This window comes from Anabrus simplex, chromosome 8 (genome assembly GCF_040414725.1).
Source record: "Anabrus simplex isolate iqAnaSimp1 chromosome 8, ASM4041472v1, whole genome shotgun sequence".
NCBI classification, from domain to species: Eukaryota; Metazoa; Arthropoda; class Insecta; order Orthoptera; family Tettigoniidae; genus Anabrus; species Anabrus simplex.
Window position 1 is genome coordinate 215,180,660 of NC_090272.1, and position 18,792 is coordinate 215,199,451.

General features: G+C 41.3%; 1 protein-coding gene across 1 annotated transcript in view; it reads left to right on the top strand.

The window, feature by feature from the left end:
• LOC136878994 (uncharacterized) overlaps positions 1-18,792 on the top strand; it is a 236,742-nt gene that overhangs the window by 43,834 nt on the left and 174,116 nt on the right. The window contains exon 2 of the mRNA XM_067152665.2: positions 10,779-10,967. Coding sequence (XP_067008766.2) covers positions 10,779-10,967 — 189 coding nt within the window. The remainder of the gene's footprint in view (positions 1-10,778; positions 10,968-18,792) is intronic.

The window sequence follows — 18,792 nt, forward strand, 5'->3', positions numbered from 1 at the left end:
ACAGTTTGGAGGAGGGGTATTATTATTATTATTATTATTATTATTATTATTATTATTATTATTATTATTATTATTATTATTATTATTATTAGGGGAATACATATTAGAATATAACCAAACCCCAAACCCGATGGGGCAACAGCCCCGAAGGGACATGGCCTACCAAGTGACCGCTGCTCAGCCCGAAGGCCTGCAGATTACGAGGTGTCGTGGGGTCAGCACAACAAGTCATCTCGACCGTTATTCTTGGCCTTGTAGACCGCATATTAGAATATAGGTTACTTAATAATAATAATAATAATAATAATAATAATAATAATAATAATAATAATAATACGGTCTCAACCATAGTGTGCAGGCATATTGATTTGAAGCCATTTAGGGTACCTGCATCTCAGTTTCAACGTTGCATTTTATTCTATGAGTTGGCAGAGAAATAAAATTATGTTAGACGATGGATGATTGAGTTTTAATTAATTTTGTGAGGTAAACACCAGATGGTCACCAAAGATCTTTTACATTCGTACGATATCGAGTGCTAAGTGGATATTTTCTGCTCTTTAAAAATTCGGGTTTTAACCTACTGGTCTTGGAATCCAGAGACGGATAATTATCACTGACCCCACACAGTACTATGAATTTTCCTGATGTAGCGAGAAAACTGCTTATAAATAGAGCAGGGAATCACGAACAACAGCCAAAAACAATTTTGACATTGTCCAGAATAAACTGAACAAGAAGAAGAATTTGCTTGAGGATTGTGACCCGTTGTACGACAGAGCAGGTGTTTAACCTGTCGGATAAGGCTGTAATTTCGGTAGTCTGAATGACGGCACCTATGAATGTGACCGGAAGCAATCCCCAACCATACTTCCGGCATGCACTTGTAAGGTAGAAGCAAGGAGCCAGTTTAGGGAAGGTGAGCTGGTCGTTGACTGCTGTACAATACTGTACAGTTCATTGCCACTCATTACCAATACCAGAGCAGAGCAAGGCGGTTGACCTTCACAATGAGGAGCGGCTCAATATTTAGATCTGTTACTTTCTAGTAGAGAAAGTTCATCACGACTTTGTTCACGGTGCTCAGATAACGGATTACGTTCCGATCCATTGTCTCAAACATTCCACGAGGAAAGATGGGGTAGAAAAGTGAAGCTCTAGCGAATGGAAGGAGGGTTACAATCCGCCCATCGCTTGTCGGATGTGTCCGTACGTCCGGAAGGAGTTTACTTTTTTAAATTTCTGCCTTGTACAGTGATGCTCATGTTTTTTGTTGTTGTGGGTTTTGAAGTTAAGATATTGAAAGTATTAAAAACTACCGGTAGTTGTTGTTTACCCGTATTTGGCGGGTTAGTCCTTGTAATTGCAGCAGTAATGCACTGTACCGGAGATGAGTGACAGCAGAGCAGACGTCAACTAACAATAGTCAGTGTAAAGTTATTGTTGATGAGTTTTACAGGTGACAGCAGAGCAGACTTCAACTAACAATAGTCAGTGTAAATATATTGTTGATGAGTTCTACAGGCATCACATTTTGTTTTCTTCCGGCTCGGTGATATTAGGGCTTTCAATTTTAGGACTCCTTTTCAGTAGTTCTTCGAGCGATCTTTCCTTCCAGGTCCTCCTCATTTCGGTAGTGACTTTTATCTTATTAATTCGCACTAATGACCACGCGCTTTTGCAGCTTATGCAGTCATCACCATCATCAGTTACTCGATACCATGACAACCGCCCACGTAGCCGCGCGGTTTGGGTCACGTGCCTATCAGTTTGCATAGGTTCGAATCCCACTGTCGGCAGCCCTGAAGTTGGTTTTCCGTGGTTTCCCATTTTCACACCAGGAAAATGCTGGGGCTGAACCTTAATAAAGACCACGGCCGCTTCGTTCCCACTGCTAGCCATTTCCTATCCCATCGTCGCCATAAGACCTATCTGTATCGGCGCGACGTAAATCAAATTATAACCAAAAGGCACCATGACGATTGAACAACAATATTTCCTCGTCGCCGATACTCTCCGTTGACGGAATTTGTAATCAAACTCTAAATTCGTTAATATCTCCCTTACTATTCTGTAGCTCGAAAAGCAAAAATGTGTCTGGTACTAGTCTGGAAATGGAATTTTCTTTCATTTCGGATATGTACACTACTTTGACAGGGGCTGCCTGGCTGACGCGGTAAAGGCGTGCTCAGTTCACTCGGAAGGACGTGGGTTCGATTCCCCGTCAGAAAGTCGAAACATTTAATAAACGATGATTTCCACTTACATAAGTGCATATGGTCCTGAGGTTCACTCACCCTACACCAAAAATGAGTACCAGGTTAATTTCTGGGGGCAAAGGCGGCCGGGCGTAGAGCTAACCACACTACTCCACCAAGTGCCAAGGTTACGGATGGTGGAAGCCTTTACCCTTCCACCCCTCCAAGGGCCTTCATGGTCTTTACGGAGATGGCATTGCTTTGCTTTGCTTGCTTACACTACTTTAACACAACTCATATTTCCAGAGATATTAGGAATTTCGTAAAAGTATAATAATAATAATAATAATAATAATAATAATAATAGGATGTCATTCACATACGAATTGTGAGCTATCTGTCAGCTTCCTGAGCACAGGACAGCTTTCAAATTACAGCTGGCACATGACGACATTGCTGATTATTTAGGAGGCTTTACTTTGTGTTTATTCTAAATATCATAACTGAAAAAATTAGTTTCATGTGGCGTAAATAAGAAACGCTTAACAATCTCTTCAGAGGTAGAGAATTCGAGGCGGGACACCCTGAAACTCATGCGGCTTGGTAGCGATATGAATCAGTACATTATTTTCAGAAAATGACAGTTTATAATGAAGCTAAATGTTTCATTAATTAATTAATTCATTTAGTCAGTCATATACCATACTGCGTTTATTTTAGAATCTTAGAAATATACAATATTTATATTTAAGCTTCTTAAATAATTTTGACCAGAGGTTGCCAATTGACGAAGTATGATGATCAAATTAGATAATTTGTAAGTATACATTTCAGCGTTAATTAAACACCGATACTAGTATAAGTAATTTCTTATTAACGATAATAAACCTTTCAGTGCAGTTATAAGTATACCTGATATGGAATTAATAGTCATTCTATACAGTTTAAATGAATCCGCTAAACATTTCGGAAGTTGTTCATCTGGCACCTTTCATTAATTCTAGAACCTCGAAGTTCCCACTAACACCGTAGTTTTCCTTCTTTCCTTCTCGAGATTCTCTCTTTTTTTGTGTAGCTGCTCAGAATATTAACTAGTCTTTATCGAGGAGTAGTGCACTAAAATACATCATAGAATGTAGTAACAAGAAATGTTATTACCAATAATTACACCTTTTAAAAGTTACTCTACAGATTCAGTTTTTTATTCTGATTTACAAGATTGTCTGGCTACTTGGCTGAATGATTACCATTTTTGCCCTCACTTCAGAGCGCTGTGGGTCCAATATATTACTGTATTTCTTATTATCGTTGTAAAAACAGATATTGTTCGCCTAGCGCTGAGCTTATCGAAGACTAATGAATATCTGTGCCTATATTTAATAAAGTGGCAGCATGTGGATGGCGCTACTGGACCACGTTTTACATTATATTTGGGTTCAGTTTCACACATGTGTAGCTGATACTGGTTAAGTTTGTAATGTATTAATGGTGTATCTATTTAGAATTCATTGGTACCGTATATTTGGTGCTAGTTCTTTCTTCAGTTGCAGCCTCTTGTGTGTGTCGAGAGAATTTCTTTAAATGGAGAAGTGTGGCAATGAACCGTAAATATTCTGTGGCTGGTTGTTCTGGCACCATCTTCTCACAGACGTCGTCGAGTAACCTTTCCTACTTCATATTTCCCGTGTCGCAATTGTCATTTGTCGCAGGACTGGCAGTGAACATATATTTTTGTGCCCCAGTTCAGCGGATAATTACAGCGCAGACCACCTGACATGTGTTGTTTGTTAGCTGTGGGAAAGCATTCTTTCTGACTGTATTAGACATGTTTGTGAAAATGGTAACTGGTTTGATAGAAGGTTATTGCAGTGAAGTTCAACTTGTATGATTCCAGCAAGACATGGCAGATATTTTAGATTCAGGAGGTCAAATGGTCTGTATCGCTATTGACCTATCCAAGGGTAAATAATGGGAGATTACTGGCTGAAATGAGGGCACTGGACTAGACAGAAGAGTGGTTGAATGGGAGGCTACATTTCTAGAAAATAGAACTCAGAGATTTTAGCCATGTCTGGTTTACTCCTATAGTTCGGGGATTGAAACTGGACCAAGTCGCTACTAGGATGTGAGAAAAGCGGAAGAAGAAGGAAGATGAAATTTACAAGATTCTTGAAATTCGTCCACGGAATATATTACTTTTCCAAAAGTTACTTATGAATTAGAATAACTTGAGGACATGCTCTCCTTTACAACACTAGCTGATGTGCGTGATTACATTTATATCAACATTCTGAGGCACAGAGGTGCACAGCGTCTCCCTGTCAGCGGCTTGTCGTGACGTACTCATTTCTTCGCTTTCTCTGGCTCCGTACCATTTCATATTTATTTATTTATTTATTTATTTTACATTTGATCTCTTCCTTTTGCTATAAAAATCAAGTATCGAGTTTTTTCCTTCCTTCTTTCTTTCTTTCTTTCTTTCTTTCTTTCTTTCTTTCTTAATCCATTTACCCTCCAAGGTTGGTTTTCCCTCCGAATCAGCGAGGGATCTCACCTCTACCGTTTCAAGGGCAGTGTCCTGGAGCGTGAGACATTGGGCCAGGGATACAACTGGGAGGGAGGACCAGTACCCCGCCCAGGCGGACTTACCTGCTATGCTGAACAGGGGCCTTGTGGGGGGATGGGAAGATTGGAAGGGATAGGCAAGGAAGAGGGAAGGAAGCGGCCGTGGCCTTAAGTTAGATACCATCCCGGCATTTGCCTGGAGAAGTCGGAAACCACGGAAAACCACTTCGAGGATGGCTGAGGAGGGAATCGAACCCTCATCTACTCTGTTGACCTCACGAGGCTGAGTGGACCCCGTTTCAGCCCTCGTACCACATCTCACATTTCGTGGCAGAGCCGAGAATCTAACCCGGGCCTCCGAGGGTGGCAGCTAATCACACTAACCACTACACCGCAGAAACGGACAAATATCAAGTTACCATTCAAAAAGTACAGACAGATGTACAAAACATTTGAACTGTTGCCGGTATGATCTCCATAGAGCTACGTATCGGCTTTTGGACTTACACCTTCAGACGATCATCACTGGCATTTCCCTTACTTTTCATTGTTTCAAAGTTTCTACTGTACTTTTCTAAGTCATTTTTTTTTTTACTGACTATGTTTACGTAAGACAGAGCTTTACATTTTAAACCCTCCTACTGAATTTCTTTGAACAACATAGAGCTGAGATCCTACTCACCCTTATCCTAAACTTAAATACCAAGTTTCATGATAATCCCTCTCCATTTTCCCGTGATCCTGTACGAACAGGCAGACAGAAATTAAACTGGACCCGACATGAGCTACTATTTGTCCTGCCCAGTGTAAAGGCAAAGCATCAGGTTAGTATTAAAAAATGCGGACTGATGGACGATTTTTATGACGTATAGATGATTGAAATTATTTTGAAACATTTATAACCATTCTGCAGATGAGTCTTTATATATATAAAACGACTTTGATAAGAGAAGATCAGTACTTGGGAGCCTGCGAATACAACTGTTCCGGGATAGTACCAGAGCATGTTCTGATTCTCCTATATCCAGACTGTTTACATAAGGTTCAAACAGGTGCCCTTTCGGATCCATGGCTAAATGGTTAGCGTACTGGTCTGTGATCTAAGGGGTGCCGGGTTTGATTCCCAGCCGGGCCGGGGATTTTAACCTTCATTGGTAAATTTCGATGGTCGGGGGCTGGATGAGTGTGTGCCGTCTTCAGTATTAGAATTCATCATAGGTAGGGCCCCGTCCTCACAGACGCGCAGGTCGCCTATAGGTGTCAACTCGACAGGGGCATACACCAGGCCCCTCCGGAGGCCATACGCATTATAATTATTGACAAATGCCCTTTAACTTTGTGTCCTAACGCCATTTCATGGAAGAAGACTCAAGAATTGACAAAGCGGTTCGAGTCGCGCAGCTGTGAACTTTCATTCGGGAGATGGTGGATTCGAATCCCACCGTCGGCAGCCATGAAGATGGTTTTCCGTGGTTTCCCATTCTCACACCAGGAACATTCTGGGGCTGTACCTTAAGGCTACGACCGCTACCTTCCCAATCTTAGCCCTTTCCTATCCTTCCGTCGCTAAAAGAATGACATGGCGTATGGCCTTTCTGCCGGGAGTGTCCGAGAACAAGTTCGGCTCGCCAGATGCAGGTCTTTTGATTTGACGCCTGTAGGCGACCTGCGCGTCGTGAAGAGGATGAAATGATGATGAAGAAGACACATACACTCAGCCTCCGTGCCAGCGAAATTAACCAATTATGATTAAAATTCTCGACCCTGCCGGGAATCGAACCAGGGACTCCTGTGACCAAAGGCCAACACGATAACCATTTAGCCATGGAGCCGAACCTTCCGTCGCTGAAAACCTTCGATGGATGTGGACGTTAAACAAATAGGAAAAACAATTAGAGGAAACAATGGATATTGTTTCATTCGTGAGAGGGAGAATGTTATAATGGTAAGAGAAGACATTATGATAAATGGACCATATTTCTCCGTGAATTTGCAAAGCAAACTGAGGGTTATCTGGCGTTTGATACCAAGAAGTGATCTTCTGGGCCCACAATTACTGCTGATAGTTGACAATGCTCCTTCTCGTAGAGGACTGCTGGTGGACGATTTGTCGGAGGTCGATGTGGCTCGCTCACTGGATTTTAGCCCAACAGAGAATGTGTGGGATGCCTTTGAGAAACGGAATGTTTGATGGCAACAGCTACCAACCACTCTCTAGGAGCTACGAACTGCTTTGCAAGACGAACAGTTACTAGCACACTATCTGTTTGTATATCATGTCACGTCTCGTCGTTTTCAGACTCGCATTCTTGCCAAAGATGACCACACATCATACTGAACAGATGTAAAACGTGTTTCGCTTGTGAATTATATTCAGTTGATTTTTAATGTACTGAAAATGGTCTTTTTCATGCCCAGTTCTTTGAAATGCTGTAATTTTATCTGGTTTATTGTGGGTTATTAATACAGATGAGAATTGATTTAAATTCGTTTATACCGGGCGAGTTGGCCGTGCGCGTAGAGGCGCGCGGCTGTGACCTTGTATCCGGGAGATAGTAGGTTCGAATCCCACTATCGGCAGCCCTGAAAATGGTTTCCCGTGGTTTCCCATTTTCACACCAGGCAAATGCTGGGGCTGAACCTTAATTAAGGCCACGGCCGCTTCCTTCCAACTCCTAGGCATTTCCTATCCCATCGTCGCCATAAGACCTATCTGTGTCGGTGCGACGTAAAGCCCCTAGCAAAAAAAAAAAAAAAATTCGTTTATAAAATGATCTGGTGTGTTTCACTTTTTTCCTCCGTGGTTATTTAATTTTGGACTCTGTTGTTAGCTTACACCGCGTGGGCGAAATAAAACTAGATTTACAACAGTGCTTTCGCGGGATTGACCTTTATTAATGAATATCACAGAAGATGCTGGAAATGGCCTCATCTAAGAACTGAAAAACTGAGGATCCCAAAGTCCTGACTCCACTTCACTCAGAAACCACCGGCAGAATTCAACACGCGAACGTTCGTCTGGACGCTTTAACGCGTGCACAACAGTAATGTTTTAAGGATACAGATACAGGTCCTGTTTCGACACGATGATCTCTTAAGGGGGAATGTCAACCAATATGCATGTGCACGGGAAATACCATATATCTACCATGCCACAACTTTTCACTTACACATTAAAATTGATAGGCCTATTACTAGTACAATTAGCTACAAGTTCTGCAATTTTTAGATTTGTACCTCAACATTTGGAGGTTATATTGAAATAGCAAATTTTAATTTTGAATACCAATTTATGTATGTTTTTTCAAGAAATCTTCAAATCAAATGTTCTGAAAATTGAAATTTAATCTTACCAATAGTGTTTAAACAAATAGGCGCAAGAATATTTTTCTTGGTATAACTTAATATCAATATTTGTAAAACATTTTAAAAATTTACATTAAAATATTAGTGAAAATTGTTCAATAAATGCCTTTTAAAATGCTACTTTGTCAAATATACCATTTCTGTTGCAATAAAATATGTGTTCTTATTAGTTTATTAAGTGTAAAAAAAAATGTCATTCAGCTACCTTTCATAGTGTCAAAAAAAAGGAAATTTGTTACAAAAAATGGATATACCGGAAATCATCAACGAAAGTTTGTCACCCACGAAACTCTATTTATTGAGCTAAAGTGATTCAAGACTGTAGCCTTTGCCTTCCTTATCTTCTGCTCTTCTCTTTTCACCCCTCTTCTGTTGCCTTCATTGTGTCATTCCAGCCAGAACTTCAGTTTCGGCTGCAGCAACACGTTTTTGATCGATAGTTCTGAGGATGCGACATGTGCAGGTCCAGTCTTGAAATCCATATTTAGAATAGTATTAATTCTGGCTTCATCTGCATCATTTTAGACAAGAACAGCATCCTTTGTGAATTAATTCCCACTTGCACAGATAAACGGCGTTGAAATTTCGTCGCACTTCGTTTCAGGCTTTCCTTCACTCGAGCAATGTTTTCTGGTGTTCGAACTCTTTTCTGATGGTTACGGATTTTATTCGCTACAGAGCCCGTTTCACGCCATTTTGCCACTAAGTTTTGCATTGCTGACTTTGGCGGAGGTTTTGCCAAAACACTTGCAGTCTTAAACTGTTGCGCAAACAGTTCTGCACGTGTTTTCCATGAATCGTGCTTCGCATAACACTCGACAATGAACACGCGCTGTTTTGTCGTGAGCAACATTTTGTGTTGCATCCAACTGGTCACTAAACACGTCTGCTCCTCTCACTCACTCACTAAAGGCCTGTTTTCACATGTAGGACTGTGCTTCGGCTGTGCTTCGACCGTGCTACGGCGGTGTCGCCTACTGTGTCTTTTCACATGTAGGACTGTGCTGCGACTGTGCTGTGGTCCTTGTTCATTGCATCTGTGCTCACAGGTTGGAGACATGGATCCGAACGAAGAAGACGTACCGTAGTTATTGCCTGCGCAGCGTACATTGTTTTACAACAAAAGAAGAAGAAAAAATAAGAATTACAAAGGCATTCATGTTGTTGAACTAAAATTATCACTTGTTCGTCCATCTTTAAGGAAGACAACTGCGCCACACCTACTACTGCAAACTATCACACAATGTATCTCAACCAACGAGCACAGTACTCAGACAGCGCATTGCGCACTCTATGTTATTCTGTGCTCGTTGGTCACTGGATCACGTACGACCGAGTGCTTCCGATTACCACCGAAATAAGACGGAAGTCCGGCTTGGCGACACTAGGGCGACCGTTTCTAATTTTCACATGTGGTACTGTGCTGAGACCAGGCGACGACTGTGTGGGCCGTAATCGCTCTGCTTGGCGATCCATGACAGCACGGTACCAACACGGTAGGGACACAGTCCTACATGTGAAAATACTCAACTGCTGTTCAATGCAAATGGAATGGTTTATACTGTTTGGCGATTGCGGACGACACAGCACGGTCGAAGCACAGTCGCAGCACAGTCCTACATGTGAAAACAGGCCTTAACATGGGACACAGCGACGTACTCGGGAGATACGCACGCGTCGACATGTGACAGCAACCGAGTGGTGCATCGAAATCACGGTTTCCGGCATTTCCTGTTCATTAACAAGGGTCAATTACGCGTCAGTTTTATTCTGCTCATCCTGTATGAGGCCTACAATTCTACATTAACGTAAAACAACAACAACAACAGAGGGTTCTGTTGGTTGCTTCTAACTAATTCGGACTCCAGGCTATTAGCACTGTCCCGATCTGCTAGAATAGAGTGATGTTTCCTGAGGCTGCAGGTCCATAGTCACCAACTGGCGGAGCCCAACAGCGCTTACTATGGTGGAGCTGTTGGGATCATAGTTTTATAGCTTCATATTTTCCCGTATTGATGAATCCAATGATCACAATTATAAGGTCGGATTTCCCACCTAATCAATACTGTTATTTATATTAAAGTACATACAATATGTACCTGCTTTAACATAGAAATCGTAAAGTGTGTTAAAAACTTCAAGATCAGTTATATAGGTAGTTCTAAATGAATCAGTTAATTTTAGACTTCGTATTGACGCAAATTTTACCACAACATTGTATTATTTAAATTTAGAAATAAGTCATCTTAACCTTAGAATAAGTAGTGTCTAACATTGTAATATAGAAATCAAAAGAGTGTGTCAAAGGAACACCAAGACCAGTTACATTTAACAACGAACTTTTAGTTAATTTTAGACTTTTACAGTTCTCATTGACGCGAGTTTTATCACAACAATGTATGATTTAAACTTAGAAATAAGTCATCCTAAAATTAGAACAAGTGAGGTTTAACACTGTATGTATTTTAACAATAAAACAAGATTCTTCAGCAGCTGAAGATGGCCCATTATAAAGGCCGAAACCGGGAGCTGTTGGGAATTCAACCAGCTTCCTGACTGTGTACTCTACAAACAATAAACTATTTCACTGAAAGTTATGTACATTTCTAATTGTGAGATAAACTGTTACAATTGTGTGTTTGTTCTCAGCGGACAGTGGAGGTGGAGGATGCCGGTTCCCCGGCGCGCCCGCTCATTCTACCGTCGTCTTCTCGGATGAGGCGCTGGGCGAGAAGGCGACGGCTACGTACTCTTGCGAGCGGGGCTTTGAGCTGTTGGGCCCATCCAGACGTGTGTGTGAGAACGGCCAGTGGTCGCCCGAGGGCATCCCCTTCTGTGGTGAGTAACTGTTACTGTCTCCTCTCGGGCGTTTTATTATAATGTGAAACTGACAACATGTTTAACTGTAAACTAGGATCCTGCTCTTGGGGTGTTAGAAGGTTTATGGTGTTTTAATTCTTAAACTACAATTGAAAAGTGTCTGTTCAAAAGATGTTATTTCCACCTTAAGAAATTTGTAGGAAAAGCGCAAGAGACGTAAGATAAAAGGCACGTGGAACGTACCCATGATGGTTTGGTACAACTTTTAACGAATTAAATCAATCAATCAATCAATCAATCAATCAATCAATACTGATCTTCATTTAGGGCAGTCGCCCAAGTGACAGATTCCCTATCTGTTGTTTTCCTACCTTATTCTTAAATGATTTCAAAGAAATTGGAAATTTATTGACCATCTCCCTTGGTATGTTATTCCAATCCCTAACTCTCCTTCCTAAAAACAAACATTTCCCCCAATATGTCCTCTTGAATTCCAACTTTATCTTCATATTGTGATCTTTCCTACTTTTAAAGAAGCCTCTCAAACTTATTCGTCTACTAATGTAATTCCACGCCATCTCTCCACTGACAGCTCGGAACATACCACTTAGTCGAGCAGTTCGTCTCCTTTCTCCTAAGTCTTCCCAGCCCAAACTTTGCAACATTTTTGTAACGTTACTTTTCTTTGTCGGAAATCACCCAGAACAAATCGAGCTGTTTTTCTTTGGATTCTTTCCAGTTCTTGAATCAAGTAATCCTGGTGGTCCCATGCACTGGAACCATACTCTATTTAGGCCTTATATGCCGTCTCCTTTACATCCTTACTACAACACCTAAATACCCTCATAACCATGTGCAGAGATCTGTACCCTTTATTTACAATCCCATTTATGTGATTACCCCAACTAAGATCTTTCCTTATACCCTATTAACACCTATGTACTTACAGTGATCCTCATAAGGAACTTTCATCCCATCAACTCAGTAATTAAAACTGAGAGGACTTTTCCTATTTGTGAAACTCACAACCTGGCTTTTAACCTCGTTTAGCATCATACCATTCACTGCTGTCCATCTCACAACATTATCGAGGTCACGTTGCAGTTGCTCATAATCTTGTAACTTATGTATTATTGTATACAGAATAACATCATCTGCAAAAAGCCTTATCTCTGATTTCACTTCTTTACTCATATCATTTATATATATAAGGCGAGGGTGTATTCTGCCCGAAGGCAGGTCCGAACCTCCGCAGAGGTGAACCTGAGCCGGAGTTTACGTACGGTAAGGTGGCCAGTTCCTTTCCGCTCCTCCATTCCCTTACCCCTCGCCAACAGCGCGTGGTAACCCATCCACATCTTGACCATGCCTAATGTTGCTTAACTTCGGAGTTCTCACGGGATCCAGCCTCAGCATTTGCCTGGTGTGAAAATGGGAGACTAGTCAGGGCTGCGAACAGTAGGGTTCGAACCCACTATCTCCCGAATGCAAGCTCACAGTAGTGCGACCCTAGCCGCATGGCTAACTCGCTCGGTAGATCTTAACTCAACAGGTGCAATTTTATCTTTCATACAATATAGCCTATACATAAATTATACATATATATATTCTGATATCCGTGGTATGTCCAGAGAGTGAAACGCGGGGTGTAAATGAGGCGTTCGCTACAAGAACCCGCTGACCCTGATGGTCTGCTCCCCCATTTCCTACATTACCGACATCCTCTTACTCCTTTTTCGTAGGTGTGCATGCATTTTTTTAAAATCTACTGGTAATATAGACCGAAGAATGGAACATGCTTACTGATCATTTAGCGGGTTATTCATACAGCCGGTACAATGCGTCACGTTCAGTGGCTAAGGAGACAAGAGTATTTATTTGCAGTACGAAAACAACGATTAATTTGTGTCATTATCTTCTCTGTTAATTTTGTTACTAATTTGAGAGTTATAGCACGCCACCGTATGACATATTTTTGTATCTGAAAAATTCAACCGACAATATCTCTATTTCATGTTTTCGGAATCAGAGGACTATTCCAGAGAACTCCTCAATTGACGATTGTCTGTACAAAAGGTACTATTTCCACTTTTAAAAAAATCAACATTTCGTCCACATGCATTGCAGTAGTTGAATATTATCGATTGCTATGAATAATCCAGAACAGGAAGATTTTTCTTATATATTTTCTTATATTATATATATAAATGGGAAAAATAAAAAAATCTTGAGGGCTGCTACAGTGGGGTTTGCACCCCAAGCTAGCAGCTACTCGCTCGGTTCGATGATGTCTCTAATGTCCGCAGCACGAGTAACATAATCAGTAAGAAGTTCGAAGCAGAGTCAAGGATATACCAACAAACCTGAGTTGAAGGCTAAAGTTACGAGTCTTGCTTGTTGTTTGTGAATAAGAGTAGGCCTACCTTTCTTTTACTGCGAAATGAATTAAAGAAAATTGTACTTTGTCATAGGAACGTTAAGGCGTATCTTCCTACAAATACACAGGAAGCGGTTTGAAACAGAATACAGTACGGTGTAGGCTGATGTGGATGTAGGACAGAGCTTTCACCTGCACTTTTCGACGAAATGCGGTTCTTCACTGTCAAAAGTTCCGGCTGTGGACTGCTCCTTCTTCTCGGAACATTCCACTACTCACTTGCTATGTGGGTCAAACAAGTATTCAGATCTGGAGCTGTAGTGACGATCACGGATAGGTATCTCACCACTCTTCGTTAATGAGAAGTACTTAGAAAGATATAGCGTTATTTACCTGAATAGTCATGCGTAATATAACAATACCAATAATAATAACATTCATTCATTATCATTATAGACTGTTATGCCTTTCAGCGTTCAGTCTGCAAGCCTCTCAGAATTTACTAAACGCCGCCACAATCCTCGATTTGCAACTGGTGTTGTGGCCTCATTTAGTTCTATACCTCTTATCTTTAAATCGTTAGAAACAGAGTCTAACCATCGTCGTCTTGGTCTCCCTCTACTTCTCTTACCCTCCATAACAGAGTCCATTATTCTCCTAGGTAACCTATCCTCCTCCATTCGCCTCACATGACCCCACCACCGAAGCCGGTTTATGCGTACAGCTTCATCCATCGAGTTCATTCCTAAATTAGCCTTTATCTCCTCATTCCGAGTTCCCTCCTGCCATTGTTCCCACCTGTTTGTACCAGCAATCATTCTTGCTACTTTCATGTCTGTTACTTCTAACTTATGAATAAGATATCCTGAGTCCACCCAGCTTTCGCTCCCGTAAAGCAAAGTTGGTCTGAAAACAGACCGATGTAAAGATAGTTTCGTCTGGGAGCTGACTTCCTTCTTAAAGAATACTGCTGATCGCAACTGCGAGCTCACTGCATTAGCTTTACTACACCTTGATTCAATCTCACTTACTATATTACCATCCTGGGAAAACACACAACCTAAATACTTGAAATTATCGACCTGTTCTAGCTTTGTATCACCAATCTGACATTCAATTCTGTTGGATTTCTTACCTACTGACATCAATTTAGTCTTCGAGAGGCTAATTTTCATACCATACTCATTGCACCTATTTTCAAGTTCCAAGATGTTAGACTGCAGGCTTTCGGCACAGTCTGCCATTAAGACCAAGTCGTCAGCATAGGCCAAACTGCTTACTACATTTCCACCTAACTGAATCCCTCCCTGCCATTTTATACCTTTCAGCATATGATCCATGTAAACTACAAACAGCAAAGGTGAAAGATTACAGCCTTGTCTAACTCCTGTAAGTACCCTGAACCAAGAACTCATTCTACCATCAATTCTCACTGAAGCCCAATTGTCAACATAAATGCTTTTGATTGATTTTAATAATCTACCTTTAATTCCATAGTCCCCCAGTATAGCGAACATCTTTTCCCTCGGTACCCTGTCATATGCTTTCACTAGCTCTACGAAACATAAACACAACTGCCTATTCCTCTCGTAGCATTTTTCAATTACCTGGCGCATACTGAAAATCTGATCCTGACAGCCTCTCTGAGGTCTGAAACCACACTGGTTTTCATCCAACTTCCTCTCAACGACTGATCGCACCCTCCCTTCCAAGATGCCAGTGAATACTTTGCCTGGTATACTAATCAATGAGATACCTCGATAGTTATTGCAATCCTTCCTGTTCCCTTGCTTATAGATAGGTGCAATTACTGCTTTTGGCCAATCTGAAGGTACCTTACCAACACTCCACGCTAATTTTACTACTCTATGAAGCCATTTCATCCCTGCCTTCCCACTATACTTCACCATTTCAGGTCTAATTTCATCTATTCCTGCTGCCTTATGACAATGGAGTTTATTTACTATCCTTTCCACTTCCTCAAGCATTATTTCACCAACATCATTTTCCTCCTCCCCATGGGCTTGGCTGTTTGCAACACCACCATGATGATTTCCTTTTACATTGAGAAGATGTTCAAAATATTCCCTCCACCTCTCCAGTGATTCCCTGGGATCTATTATGAGTTCACCTGAATTACTCAAAACACTGTTCATTTCCTTTTTCCCTCCCTTCGTAAGGTTCTTTATTACTGTCCAGAAAGGTTTCCCTGCTGCTTGACCTAGCCTTTCCAGGTTATTACCAAAATCTTCCCATGACTTCTTTTTGGATTCAAGAACTATTTGTTTCGCTCTGTTTCTTTCATCTACGTACCAATCCCTGTCTGCCTCGGCCCTTGTTTGGAGCCATTTCTGATAAGCCTTCTTTTTACGTTTACAGGCTGCTCTCACTTCATCATTCCACCAAGATGTTCGCCTTTTCCCATCTTTACACACTGTTGTTCCTAGGCATTCCCTTGCTGTTTCTACTACAGCATCCCTGTATGCCACCCATTCACTTTCTATATCCTGAGCCTGCTTACTGTTTACTGTTCGAAACTTCTCACTAATCATATCCATGTACTTCTGTCTAATTTCCTCATCCTGGAGATTTTCTACCCTTATTCGTTTGCAGACAGATTTCACTTTCTCTACCCTAGGCCTAGAGATACTTACTTCACTACAGATCAGATAGTGGTCTGTATCATCGAAAAATCCCCGAAAAACTCATACATTTCTAACAGATTTCCTGAATTCAAAGTCTGTTAAGATATAGTCTATTATGGATCTGGTACCCCTAGCCTCCCATGTGTAGCGGTGAATAGCCTTATGCTTGAAGAATGTATTCGTAACAGCTAAACCCATACTAGCACAGAAGTCCAGCAAACGCTTCCCATTCCCATTAGCTTCCATATCTTCCCCACATTTACCAATCACCCTTTCGTATCCTTCAGTTCTATTCCCAACTCTCGCATTGAAATCGCCCATTAGCACTAGTCTATCCTTGCTGTTGACCCTGACCACGATGTCACTCAATGCTTCATAAAACTTGTCAACTTCATCCTCATCTGCACCCTCACATGGTGAATACACGGACACAATTCTTGTCCTAACTCCTCCCACTGACAAATCTACCCACATCATTCGCTCATTTACGTGCCTAACCGAAACTGTGTTGCGTGCAATGGTATTCCTGATAAAGAGCCCTACCCCAGACTCTGCCCTTCCCTTTCTAACACCCGTCAAGTATACTTCATAATCTCCTATCTCTTCCTCCTTATCTCCCCTTACCCGAATATCACTTACTCCTAGCACATCCGGATGCATCCTCTTTGCTGACTCAGCCAGTTCTACCTTCTTTCTTCCATAAGCCCCATTAATATTGATAGCTCCCCATCGAATTCCATTTCGTTCGCTAAGTTGTTTCCAAGGAGTCCCTCGCCTGTCAAATGGGAGTGGGACTCCATTACTCCCATAGGTCCGAGGCTTGCTTAAAGTGTTCTGAGCTCGGTAAATTCATGAAGCAGGATGCTGCCCTACTTGCACATAGTCCAAGTGAGGATCTCTCCTCTAACGGGTTATGGGCCACCGGTGAATTGTATAGTCCTAGCCGCCTGAGCACAAGGAGGGCCACGACTCAGAATATGTCCGAGATGCCCACTCCCATTCCATAGCAACTGGTATCCCGACTCTCAGGACCACTTACTAGGCCACTCAGCCGTTGCCCATGGTTCACGAACTAGGACGTGACTACAGTAACCCACAAACATGAACCATAATAATATAATAAACTTTCACAACCATGAAAATTCATAATGAAGCTATGGGACTATTAGGTCATGTAGTAATTAACTAATTAAATATTCAAACACGTATGAAAGCTGCTGCCAGACCTGACATCAAAGTTAATAACAACCAGAAGGTTATGGCGTTCAAGAAAGTACGTATGAATGAACACTTCCTGATACAAGAAATGATGGGCTAAAAATGCATAAGTTCCTAAGCACACAACCTAAAGGAAGAAGCACATGATTTGTAGCAATGCAACGAGAGCTGGAGAGAATCTGGAACACGAGGTTTATTTATTTTGACTATTTAGCGAATAACTCAAATGTAAATGAGTAATAAGAATAACAAAGTGCATGAATATAAAACAAATCAAACACATAGATGTTCATTACCCATGTCTGTCTGTCTGTTAGGTCATCAGCCTAGAGGCTGGTTGGATCCTCAAATAGCACCACCAAAGACCATGCAGTTATAGGAAAACCACAAAAAACAATGGCAGTACCTAAATGAGGCGTACTAGGCAAGACGAGGAGTGAGGTAGTTTGCCATTGCTTTCCTCACTGGGCCAGGCAGTGCTATTGTAGCACGACTGACCAGAGCAACACCTTTCATAACACTCAGACGCACTGGTAGTGCTCTAAATGTCATTACTCAGCACGACCCACACCCCAGCAGCTTCCATATTGTCACAGCCATTGGTGAGACTGGGACTTCAGTGGAAGCTACACTTTGCTCTGGCCTGTGCCAAGAGATGGATGCAAAAGTACTGCATCCATCAAGAAATGACAGCAAGCAGTCATTACCCATATAGAGAACAAAACTTTCAGCGCAGAAATAACTGTTCTATTTAAGTTCTTTGTGCCACAGTCTAAAATATGTCGGCTTCGTGAAAATAACACAGTTGCGTAAATGTATTTCTGAAGACAAGCCATAAAGATGTTTGAGTGCGCTATTCTGATTAATTTATATAAAAACAAGTGATACGTGCAATAATACAAAAAGCACACTACTGTGGCGATAGACAGCTGTTCTTTAGTTGAAGTTGCTGATATTTGTATACTGGATTGATCATTGGAGCCATGTGCTAAATAATCACAGAGATTTCTTGGATAGTTATTACACAGAAACGTAGCTAACAAAAGGATGCACTTCTGTGCCTTCAGAACTTGTTTACATTTCTTAAAATATGGTGTAAATTGCCTTACCCATCACTTTCCTAACATAATAGAACTAGGCGAGTTCATGGGTCAAGTGTGCTGCATATTGGATAACTGTATTTTAAAGAGTAAAGCAAGAAATATTGATTAGGGATGACCGCAGCACTAGACGAGTTGTACAAACATTGATGCTGATTCTTCCGTACAAGAGACCGCTCAGTTTATTACAGATGAATTACAGTATTTGTTGTTCCTTAAAGAGTCTACAAGTCCCGGTCTTCCGAACAAAGTGTAAACCAGTTGAAGTGGTAAACATATTTGGGTAACTTACGTCTTCCTGCGTTAATGGAACGAGTCAAACTCCTAAAAAAAGTACGCATGACTTGCAGCTTACAGGCTGACAGCTGCAGCCTTGGATACTTTGTATTTCTCTAACCGTTAATATGACTGTGGTGCGTTATGACGTGGTGGTGGTGACAGTTGTTTTAATGGGCAACTCGACACTATTATTATTATTATTATTGAAAATTTGAAAATAAAAG